Below are 12,829 nucleotides of genomic sequence, written 5' to 3'. Positions count from 1 at the left end.
AGCTTTACCAGGTGATTGATTGATTGATTGATTGACTGACTGATTGATTTTTACCTAGTCTTCTCTACTGGTATAGCTAGGCATTAGCGGCCTTAATCCCATCTTCTCACAATAATTCAAAGTCACCAGTATAAATGATGATGATCAAACCAGAGGTGAGAACTTACTGCTGTTCTTTGGGCTGAATCAAGTATGCCCATCCATAGGTTTGTGATGGTGGTTTTTGTTAGTTTGCTTGGTTTATATCATGCTAATTTTCAGGGAAAGCCTATAGAGTACATTAGCCTGCATTTTTTTTTTTTTTTTTAGTATGACTACTTGCTAACATTTAAAACTTGTGAGGTTTTTTGGTGTTTGTTTTGTTTTGTTTTAACAGGATTTCTTGCCTCTCTTGCAAAATGAAAGCTCTGGCACAACTGTTTAATGTTCTTTATGGTAAAAATAAGTAGACCTGAGAGATGAGGCATTAGCTTTCTCTGGTTTTATCATACTTCCTGCCATTCCCATATGAGTCTGGATATTGAAGCTTAGACTTAGTTTCGACCAACCATCATACTGGAATGACTGGGTTTTATTATACCTGCCACACTTTACTCATCACAATTTTTCTGATTCTATTAAATAAGGATTTGATTTTGTAATTGTATATAAAGGAATGAGTTCTGTGGATGGAATGACATATAAATTTATCTTTTTGCTGTCTTAACAAATAGCCTTGAAACTCAGTATCTTAAAACAATAAACAGTTGTTGTGTCTCACAGTTTCTGTGGGTCAGGTGTTTGGGAGCAGGTATATTGGTGGTTTTGGTTTGGGCTCTCTCTTAAGGTTGCTATAATGCATTGGCTTGGGCTATAGTCATCTGAAATCTTAACTGAGATGGAGGTTCTACTTTCAAGATGACTGACTCATATGGCTACTGGCCAAAGGTCCCAGTTCCTTGCTGTGTGGATGTGACATATGAGCTGGCTTTGCCCTGAGTCAGCCATCCAAGAAAGAGAGACAAGGAGGAAGGCTCATGCCTTTTATAACCTTATCTCCAAAGTCACACACCATCCCATTTGTCTTATTTTATTCATGAGAAACGAGTCACTAAGTCTAGGCCACACTCAAGGGGACAGAAGTTTAGCACTAATTCTTGCAAGAATTATCAAAGTGTGAAAGTTTGGATTTAGAAATCTTAATCTTGGGGTCTTAGACTTGGCTAAATCATCAATTCATTGCTTTATTAACCTTCTACTTTACCTGATCTTAATATTTCAAAGTCCTTTCAGTTTCTTTTGTATATATTATTCTAAATAAAACTGGTAACTCTAAATAGTTATAATTTATCATCTTTGAGGTTTGAAAAAAATGGTAAGAACTGTCTAAATAGAATTTTCATTCAATTTTTGAAAAACTACTTCTAAATTTTAGCAAAACACAAACTTTCAGTTAGTTATAATTGCCTGGGTAGTATGTCTGAGGAGGTGGTATATACTGGTATGTAACTGGTAACGTCATAGCCCAATTATTTCCTTGCTTTCTAGATGTGTAATTCCAGTATTACTGTAGGCAAGTAGCTCCTTAAACATTTGTAGCTATAATCATCTGTAATCCCCTGGATAGGAAGTTGTAAAGTTCTCCTGTTTTACTTTCATATTGCCCTTTTTATATGACTATAATACTTAGCCTCAGCAGGAAACAGGTCATTGTCCTTTATTCCATCCCCAAAGAAAAAGAGGAGAGAGGTTCTCAAAGAAGGGGGGATCTGAGCAGCAGAGCAAGTTCAGAGCCAATGTAGAGAACTTTGTAAAACAAGGTTGTTCCGCAGCATCTCTAAGGTACTGTCCTTGAAGCTTCAAACCTCCAAACTCAAAATATATTTTGATATATCCACTGAATGAATTGTTGATAACAGAGACATTAATAGGTTTTATTATACTTATTTTTATCTCTCGGGTTTGATCAAATTATGGTGACAGGGAGAGGTATACATATATGGCCATTTACTTGTTAAAATAATTTCAGTGTATGCAAAGTTGGGTTGCCTATGTGGTGCTGATGTCCTATCAGCTTCACAGTGCTGCCACAATATAGGCATTAGGATCTCCCCCAAACTCTCACTCTTCGATTTTACCAGGGAAGAAAACTAACTGATTTTATTTTATTTTGCTGCAAGGGACTACTGCTCTATTTCTGAGACTTTGTTTCCAGCACTGAGTTCTGTAAGTTTAGTATTAATTTCTACTAACATCAGGGTGGGTAGCAATCACGTTAGCAGAAATAAACCTTTAGAAAGCTTTCCATTATTGTATGAAGAAATGATTTTTATAGTATACATATTTACATATATATCCACTAAAAAGTCAAAGACGTTTTTGAAATGTTATAAAATCTTTTAACATTTTCCCCTCTAATTTATTGTGTTCCTTGGCTGTATTATTTGCTAGTTTAGGTTGATTTCATAAGGTATATTTGAATTCAAGTTTTGAAAACATAATGCGGGTGGTGATTTGGGGATTGTTGCAGAATTTAAACTCTGCTATTTTTACTCAGATGATTTAAAATATATATAAGTATACATAAAACAAAATTTTCTTGTTAATTTCCCAAAGCTGAGTAATATAAAATAATCTTATTTTACTTATTACCTTATAAGAATATTATAAATAAATGTATGCTTTAAAATAACCTACTTGTCAGATACAATCCTTGTGTGCATGCGTGTGTGTGTGTGTGTGTAATTTCTGAAAATATAACATTCTTCAAACAATATAGGAATTGTCCAAAGTCTAGAAAGAAACCTGGGATGTTATTAAAAATAAGATATTTTTTTACAAGTTTAAATTCCTTCTCTGGAGAAAAACTAAAAAAAAAAAAAACACTAATTCTAAGAAATAACTAGAAAAAGAATGGTGAAAATGATAGTAGAAAGACAGCCATTTAGGAATAAAACTATAGCAAAACAAAGCTACTTAATGTCTGATGCCGCACTATGTCAGATACCCGCAAATGCCCAAAGCGGTAAATTTCCAGAGTGCTTTAAAGAGCAAATTAAATGACGCCAGACTTTACCTTTGATGTTTGTAAAAAATTACATTTTCACTAGTGTATTCCCATGCATTTCCATGTGATTCTTATAACTTTATTAAGGCAAATATATTTACTAACTGTATTTCTCAGCTATTGAAACTGAAATATTCTTTGTGATTGATGATGGGCTGAAACAATCTTTTTTTCTCTCTCTCTCACAGAAATGTATGTTCTGTTTGAGAACATTGTTCATGTTCATATTTGTACTTCAGAAATAAGTACACTGTCTGTACTTAGAAGATTCTAAATACATGTTGAACCGAACTGAATTTTAATTTTTTCTTATATCCCAGACTCATCCTGTTTCAAATAATAATTTGTAATATCTAAACTGGATTCACTTTTATTCAGATATTTGAAATCTAATTGAAATAAAAGGTGATTAAAGCACATTTTTAGTAGAGAATAAATTTTCATATCTTTCTCAGTTAACAACTATTTACTTTTAAACTTTGTATATTAATCAACAGTCATTAGTTAAAACCAAACCAAAAATAAAATTAACATTCAATTTGGGAAATGATAAGAAAGAAAGATTGTAGAATATTGATTTAAAAGACTTAATTGGGGCGCCTGGGTGGCTCAGTGGGTTAAATAAAGCCTCTGCCTTCAGCTCAGGTCATGATCCCAGGGTCCTGGGATCAAGTCCCGCATCGGGCTCTCTGCTCAGTGGGGAACCTGCTTCCTCCTCTCTCTCTGCCTGCCTCTCCGCCTACTTGTGATCTCTGTCAAATAAATAAATAAAATCTTTAAAAAAAATAAAAAAAATAAAAGACTTAATTTATTACCTATATAAACATTTAGAAATATATTCACATTGACTTTTCATAAACAGTACATATAGTTATATATATAGTGTATATATATATATATATGTAATTATGTATATAGTACATAGACACACACACACACACACACACACATATGCTATCCAAAATACCTCATATTTAAAGTTGGAACTATGAAATCAGTTTTCTGACTTTCTATAACCATACTACTGAGATTCTATGTGGAAGATCTAATCCCCACACTGCTGACCTACTATGAATGTCAGTTTATAGCCAGCCATTCATTAAGTAAAGGCACAACCATCCTCACCAAAAACCACTTCTTTATGGTATTCTTATATCTTTTCTAAAGCTCAAACTACTTTGTATTAAAATTCATATTTCAAAAATCAACTTCTAATATTAATACAGTAGAAGTTGACTATTCTATGAAAAGCTATACTTCCCTGTTAGCTTCCTAATCGTCTTATTCATCTAACATCTTTTTTTTTCCCCAAAGACTGAACCAAAAAGAAAGGAAATAAGGCTCAAAACAGTAAGACTAATCATCCTTAAAAATAAGAAAGAATTATTTGTGGGAGAATAATTTTATTCTTTGGTCAATGGGCCCTGTGGCCTTGTTTTTTGAAGTATCTGTGTGAATCAAGCTATCCTTTATAAGCAGAGATAAGCCATAATTTGCCCTTATTGTGACAAAGACACAAGGCCCTTATCTTGCAGTAGAACAAGAAAATAATCGTAAAATAATACAAGTCACAGCCAAGAATCAATAATGGTAAAGTTTGTATTGTAAACAGCACGAAGTCCCTGATCTGGATAATCTTACAAGTCTGTTTGCTAAGGTTAAAAAAGAAAAAAGAAAAACTCACATAGAGATGTATAATTTGAATGTGTTTCTGGTGTTAATGGAACAGTAACTTTTCTAAGCTTTAACAGGTCATAATTAATCAACCCCCAATCAATACACAGCATCCTAGCTATAGAACCATTACACTTACCCATGATGGTTAGGGCTGTAGCTTTTGTTAATTCTTCTTTCATTGACTCTATTACTTCTAAATTACCACCATCCAGGTTGCATCTATTTATGGTTCCATTTCCCGAACTGATCCAATAAAGCTTGTTTTCCACATAGTCTATTGATAGACCTGTAATTAAATTATACAACTTAAACATAACATAACAGTAGCCACTTAAATAGTAATGTTCAACTACCACTATATTTGAGGGGGAAAAATAAGTTGCAAGCTTAGGTTCTTGGCTTTAAAAACAAGATCTGGCTTATAGGGAAAAATACTGTTATAACTCTCTGTGGAACAATATACTTTTATAGGCACTTAAGCGTTATCTCTGTTGATTATCACAATAATCTATGACACTGAGAGCAATGACTGTCTCATTTCATGAATAAGAAAAATAATACCTAGAATTGTTAAGAAATCTATGAGTCCATAGCTAGCAAGTGGACCTTAGTTTAACAAAGTTTAACAAAGTTTTGATTTCCAAATTAACTGTCTGTCCTTCTCATTACACTGCTTTGCCTCAGAAAATTTTAATACATAATACTCTTTTGGGAAACTAATATCATTGATGAAATTTTTAATTCTGCCCTACTTTCAGTAAAACTCACTTTAGGCAGTTCAGCTATAGATTTACTTGTTGATTTCAGTGATTTTCAAGTAAGTACAAATGTAGAATTTCAAAAAAACTGTAATGTCACTGAAGCATGGAATTGAGTTGGGCTTATTTAGAATCTGTCGTGGGGCGATAAACCAACCATCTAGTAAGGGAACCAAGCCAAAGGCTTACAATCATTATCGCCACATCACAGCATATCACTGTGGATTAGCTTTATTGCATTTTATGGATAATTTCATACGTTATAGTGGTATTTGTGGTTTTCAAGGTCTCAGGATATGTATATTTTGATTGCTGAGGATTCTTGGTACATATCTACTTAATTACTGACATGCTCAGTAAGCTCAAGGTTCATGCTGTAACAATAACTATGGTTCCATGTTGATCTTCTATAATTCACAGTTACTTGTGGAAAAGCACATGTGGACATATATTCAGGCATATGGTACAATAAATTGGTTCTGGAGTCTTCCTCAGAGAATGAAGGAAGGAAAACACACACACACCACACACACATACACACACACACACACACAGAAAAAATCCCTTCCCTATTTTAAAAAAGAAACAAACAAAAAACTAAGACAAATTAAAAAAAAAAATGAAGGAAGGAAGGAGATACTGAAGAGAATGACGTGAGTTCCAGTGCATTGATAAAGAGTTAAATATAGTCCAAATAGTTCCAGATAAAGATAGTCCCAATCCAGGGAGTTGATTTATCAGATCAGTTTTAATCAAGTAGAAATAATACTACAAGTCTATGTAATATATCAGCTATTTATTGATTTATTAGTATATTTTACTAATAGAAGTCTGAAAGGTGCAGAATAAACCTAATAAATATAAAATTAGACAATTCTGGGATAAAGTTTTCAGATTTTCTTTTTATGACTACTGTGGGAGATTGGCTTTAAATACTTAAAAAAATAATCAAATAAAAACTATCACATTCATATTCTTTGGTGTAGTATTTTCAGGTTGAAGGTCATCCATCATTCAATTTTTTATCAGAGAAAGTTCAGTTACTTTGTAGATATTTCCTGAGTCACCTCCATGCATTTTTTTCTTCTAGTAAAAATCCTGGTTTAGACAACTTATTTTTCAGATGTGGTCTATTTTCCCTTCTACTTAGTTGGCTATCTAAATCACATAATTCTATCTTTAATCAGCAATGAAGAATATCTTACTAGAGACTTATGTAACAAAATATACACCAAACATTTTGTAGTCAAATTTTCATCAAAAAGTGAATTAATACATTTACAAAGAATTCCTTCTAAGCAATTATCCTTCTAGATATTCCAAATTTTCTCTCTCAATCAAGCCAAACCACCAGAGAGCTATCTGCTTTTTAGATCGCTGAATTTTTGTCTCTCACTTAATATGTTGCTGAATTGAGCTCTGGCATTGTGCCCTTGATTTAAATGAAGGAAGCTATAAGAAGTAGCCATAGGGAAACCACTGTTACACTTCCCAGGATATAGTGTTTGAAATAATATATCACATAGTGACCTCTTTATACAAGGACTCATGGGAGAAATTTCTTTCAGGGCTCAGTGCCAGAAAAAGCTATAGTGGAAAATATAAAATTGTAACTGATCATATTTCTCTCTTTGCTTTGGCTGCAAAGAACCTAAAGAGTCACATTTGTGACCCATCTGCAGAAATTGTAAAGGAGTTGCATTCACACCACTAATTTCACTCCTGGCTTCAATAGACTAATCTATTATTTTTCTTCACCTTGATTTTTAAAATCAATATTCTTGTCTGACATTGTTTAAGGGATTAAATTTGTCTAAGTTTCCTCAAATGCCCCCTTTTTTCTAAGGAAAAGATGCACTGATAGCAAATGTGCCCAACGCCAGATTAACCCACAGTGTCAGAACTTTCTTATCCACCTGACACCCTGTGATTTCTGGACTCTAACATAGGCTGTATAAAGCGGTCATTTTACGGAGCAGGGAAGTTACTGTGCTGGGGTCAGAGTTCCCCAGAGTTACTACTCAACATTTTTGTTCATGGACTCTGAGTGCCTAAAGAAAAGAAGTAGTATGGTAGCGAGCTTTGATCTTCAATACCGAGCACAATGCTTAGAGAAGAAAATTTATAAACACTGAATGAATGAATGAGTTATTTAATTAATTTAATTATTAAAATTGTAAGTTGTCTTCAAGGAGTTCTGTCTACTAAAGTTGAATTATCTCCACAACAGAATTTTTTAATGCACTACCTAAACCCACATGCTATGACAACAGAGAAGAAGGGCAATGATTCAATAGGTCTACTTGGCACGGCTTAGGTTTTTGCATCAATATTATGATGGAATAGTGTAGGATTAATCATTTTAAGATTCACAGGAAAAAATAATTAAGTTCCTATATTAACCTACATATTCATGTGATCAGTCACCTAGCTTGTATATCTTCTCTTCTGTTAAATGTATTAGCTTAATCTCTGAATGTTCTTGAGCATGTTTATTCCTGGGTTTATAAAACAGAATTGAAATATTTCTTTCAGATTTTATTTATTTATTTGAGAGAAAGAGAACATGAGCGGGGGTGGGAGAGAGGGAGAAACAGACTTCCCATTGAGCAGAGAGTTCAATGTGGGGCTCCACCCCCCAAACCCTGAGATCATGACCAGGGCCAAAGGCAGATGCTTAACTGACAGAGCCACCCAAGTGCCCTGAATTGAAATATTTTTGAAATCCTATTATGAACTCAAGAAACTGGTGATAATATGTTTTAAATTCATAGATGCATGCATGATTAGAAGTACAGATTTTTAAAGTGTTTAATATAAATGTTTTCACAGCATAAGAATTTTTATTTTGTTATTCTCATACACTTAGGTCTTAATAACACTGAAGAATTAATTGGTGTCCATTTACTGCAATAATTTCTGAATCAAGTCTCTGTTGCACTATTTCAAAAGCTGAATCACTAAGCAGTAAACTGAGAGTGTTTTGATGCACTTGAAACTACTCAATGATTTTAGAATGCTAAATCAATAGTCATGAGAAAACAGATCAAATATAAGCATGTTTATAAAAGTGTCCTAAACCTATGCAAAGAAATATGATTATGTTTGCACTAAAATGTCCTCAAATGGGTGAGGGTGACTGAGATTAAAACATCTTTAAAATGACTGTTGGATCTTTCTGCAGAATATATCACTATTAATATAGACTTTTTTCTATAAGACACATTTATTTTTAATATCATCTAGATTTGGTAATCAAAAGAGGAAAACTAGATTCAATAATATAACAGGTATATCAAAGGAAGAAAAGTCATCATTTAAATTTAAAAACTTTTATGAAAAGAAAATCTACCTTTTTAACCTATCTTTTCTATTTTTATAAAAATGTAGAGTGAATTCATGTGCTTTCATTCTGACCCTTTTTATTTTAAACAAAGATATCCCTTGCTGTATTATTTTAATATTTTGATTTAAATAGCCCAGTGTATTTTTTAATTGGGACAATATAATTTGCCAAAATTATGTAATTGCTCTTACAATAGAAATACACTGATATAAGAAACTACATATTATTTCTTAGAAAAAATAAAGTCTAAATATATTTCCATATATTACTAAAAAAATTAAGTCCACTGAGTTTTAAATTTTGTTACAATTAAGATTGGGAGGTTCAGGGACTCCTGGGTGGCCCAGTAAGTTAAGCATCTGCCTTCTGCTCAGGTCCTGATCTGTGTTCTTGGATGGAGGACTGGTTGTCTGGTTGTCTGGTCAGTGGGGAGTCGGCTTCTCCCTCTCTCTATCCCTCTGTGTGCTCTCTTTCTTAAATAAAATCTTTTAAAATTGTTTTAAAAATTAAAAAAAAGAATACTGGGAAGTTCACCTCGTGTGTCTCATTTCTTTTTTAAATGACTCAAAATTAAATCAATGTACTATGCAATATGGAATTAAGGCAAAAATGCAAGTATACGTAAAAAAAGATTTTTTTTAAATTAATGTTTTCTAGAGGTGGTAATTTCCTAATATTTTTCAGACACCAAATTTCATTTCAAATTTTTCAGCCCTGCCTATGCACTACAATTATCTGGAAAACTATTAAAAATACTGTTTTCTGGGCTCCATTCCCAGAAATTCAAACTTAATTGGTTTGAGTTGGTCCCAGGAATCAGTATTAAAAGGAAACAAAATTCTCTTCAAATGATTTTAGAATAAAAACATTAAGAAATTCCTTTTAAAATTTGCATATTTTTATGAACCTTCAAATTTGAATATGCAGTAAGTTTAATGAGGTCTTTTAAATATTGCCTGGAAGTGTAATATGGGGAGATCTCTTTCGAGACAAAGGAATACTAAAGATATAGATGGCGAAGAAGGGGTACCATGGATAATAAAACATAGATGGTTAACTTCAAGCCTCCAGACATGTATAAAAAAATAACATTGAAATCTTCTAAATATTCTCTTTACAGCATTTTCTTCAGACAATAGAATACAACTCTTTCTGCATATAGGATTGTGATAGTTACAGAAACTGACTATTGAAACTATACAGCAGGTGAAAAAATATCATAAAATTGCATCCCTCACTAAACCTGTAGAAGAATCATAATGTTCTGGATACTCCAAAATGGAAATCTTTTCAGAGTTCACCAGAAGAGGCATGATTTCTGGGAGGCAAAACTGTTTCTGAAACATTGAATTTTTAGCTCCAAAGGAGCATGGTTGTTCCATGAGGAAGTAGAGTGGGGTTCGTTGCCTAATCGCTATCACGCTATCTCGAAAAAATATTTCTTAAGAATGCTTAGATTTTGTGAATGCAGGAATAAATATGCTGAGGAAACCTGATCGGTCTTTGTGCTTCATCCCTGCCTTCTCTCTTAGGTAAATATAAATACAAGGTACCACCTTTCAATTCAGCTTGTCTCTTCATTTCTGGGTTCACCTTCAAAAGACCAGTCAGCCTCCACCTTGCTATACCCTCACTTCACCATTATGAAATCATTATAATAATATACTAGTGTCTAGCACAAAGAAAGAGCTCAATAGATGCTAGCTATTTTTTAGTACTACAAGTTTTTGTATTTCCTTTTCAAGCTAAAATCCTAGTCTAGAATTTGCAACTCTTTGGTAATTCCCACAACTGATAGTTTTGAGATAACTTGATGTGGATATATTCAGATTGTGCATTTCATTTGTTATTACAGTATCTCTCAATTATGCAGGTACATCAAAATTAGAACCTTTTGTTCTGTGAAGCCCAATAAAAGACATGCTTCAATCTGGGAGAAAATATTTGCAATCCACATATCAGACAATGCAACACAATTATTTCTGCTTCTGGAACTGTGATAGTTGTAGAAACTGGCTACTGAAAACATACAACAAATGAACAAAAGACTAGTATCAACAAAAGTACACTCAAAACACAGCAGCTAAAAAAATCCAATTAAAAAAATGGGCAAAAGAAATGAATAGACATCTCAAAGAAGAAGATATACAAATGACAATTAAGTACATGAAAAAGATGTTTAACATCAAGAGAAAATGTAAATTAAAGTAACAATGACATCGTTACACACCTATAAGAATGCCTAAATAAAAGTAGTGACAAACTAAATGCTGACAAGGATTCGGAGAAAAAAGGATCACTAATATGTTGTTGGTGGGAATGAAAAATGGTACAGCCCCTCTGGAAAACAGCTGGGCATTTTCTTGTAAAACTAAGCATACTATTTCCATAGGACCCAACAACTGCACTCCTGGGAATTTATTCCAGGAAAATAAAACAAAAACTTGCACATGAATGTTTATAGCAGCTTTATTTGTAGTAGTCAAAAATTAGAATCATCCCATCGCTTGCAAAAGGAGAATGCGTAAATAAACTGGTATTGACATATCATGGCCTCCTGCTTAGCAAGAAAAAGAAGAAAAGTACTGATAGATTCAATTTCAATGACTCTCTGAGGATATAAGCTGAGAGGAAAACAGCCATCCATAAGGTTAACATCCTGTATGAATACAGTTATATAACATTTTAAAAATAGAAAATATCAGAAATGGAAGACTTATGATGTGGGGAGGAAAGTGGAAAGAGCTGTAGGCAGGAAAGAGAAGGTATGGTCATAAAAGGGCAGTAGGAAGGATCACTGTGGTGTTGGAATTATTCAGTATCTTTTTTTTTTTTAAAGATTTTATTTATTCAACAGAGAGATCACAAGTAGGCAGAGAGGCAGGTGGTGGGAGGGGGGTGGGAAGCAGGCTCCCTGCTGACCTGAGAGCCCGATGTGGGCTTGATCCCAAGACCCTGGTATTATGACCTGAGCAGAAGGCAGAGGCTTTATCCCACTGAGCCACCCAGGCACCCAGAATTATTCAGTATGCTTTTTATTCTTTTTGTTTTGTTTTGTTTTCCCACTTAACCATAAGAACTTCATTCATTTTGGGGCACCTGTGTGGCTCAGTGGGTTAAAGCCTCTGCCTTCAGCTCAGGTCATAATACCAGGGTCCTGGGATCAAGCCCCACATCAGGCTCTCTGCTTGGTGGGGAGCCTGCTTTCTCCTCTCCTTCTCTCTTTGCCTGCCTTTCTGCCTACTTATGATCTCTGTCAAATAAATTAATTAATTAATCTTAAAAAAAAAGAGCTTCATTCATTTTATTCAGCATTTTGACTGTGGTGTTAGATATAGGAACCTACACATGTGATAACATTACATCTAAAATTAAAGATACAGATCAATACAAATAATCTGAATAATATTAATGGATTGCATGAAGGTTAGTATTTGGGTTGTAATATTTTATTGTAGTTTACATAACATTCCAATGGGGGAAAATCAGATAAAGCATACATTGAAACTCTGTCTTGTTTTTTATAACTTCAAGTGAATCTAAAATTATCTCAATAAAATTTTTAAATAAAAAAAAGTATATTATCCAAGAAAAAGTTGAATTACATGTGTACAGATCAGAATATTCCACTCCAAAATATGCCACTTTGGTTTAAGAATTATTTTGATTTCAAAACAAATGAGAAATAGCAGACAAAAAATAAAAGTTATTTGCCCTTCTTTTTTGCTAAAAGCAGTCCTAGGCATTTAATCACTCGAGACCAGTCTAGACTCTTACCAGACCAGGGATGGCACTAAGAGGAACCTACATGGGACGCCTGGGTGGCTCAGTTGGTTAAGCAGCTGCCTTCGGCTCAGGTCATGATCCCGGCGTCTTGGGATCGAGTCCCACATCAGGCTCCTTGCTCATCAGGGAGCCTGCTTCTCCCTCTGCCTCTGCCTGCCATTCTGTCTGCCTGTGCTTGCTCTCTCTCCCTCTCTCTCTGACAAATAAATAAATAAA

General features: G+C 33.7%; 1 protein-coding gene across 1 annotated transcript in view; it reads right to left on the bottom strand.

Moving 5' to 3' along the window:
• LOC111140884 (LDL receptor related protein 1B) overlaps positions 1 to 12,829 on the bottom strand; it is a 1,957,146-nt gene that overhangs the window by 573,468 nt on the left and 1,370,849 nt on the right. The window contains exon 33 of the mRNA XM_022493131.1: positions 4,860 to 5,009. Within this exon, the coding sequence (XP_022348839.1) occupies positions 4,860 to 5,009 (150 nt within the window). The remainder of the gene's footprint in view (positions 1 to 4,859; positions 5,010 to 12,829) is intronic.

This window comes from Enhydra lutris, unplaced genomic scaffold, assembly GCF_002288905.1.
Source record: "Enhydra lutris kenyoni isolate GAN:26980312 unplaced genomic scaffold, ASM228890v2 scaffoldscaffold1, whole genome shotgun sequence".
In the NCBI taxonomy this organism is placed as follows: domain Eukaryota; kingdom Metazoa; phylum Chordata; class Mammalia; order Carnivora; family Mustelidae; genus Enhydra; species Enhydra lutris.
Note: the sequence above shows the minus strand (reverse complement) of the source record. Positions and strands in the feature narration are given on the sequence as shown.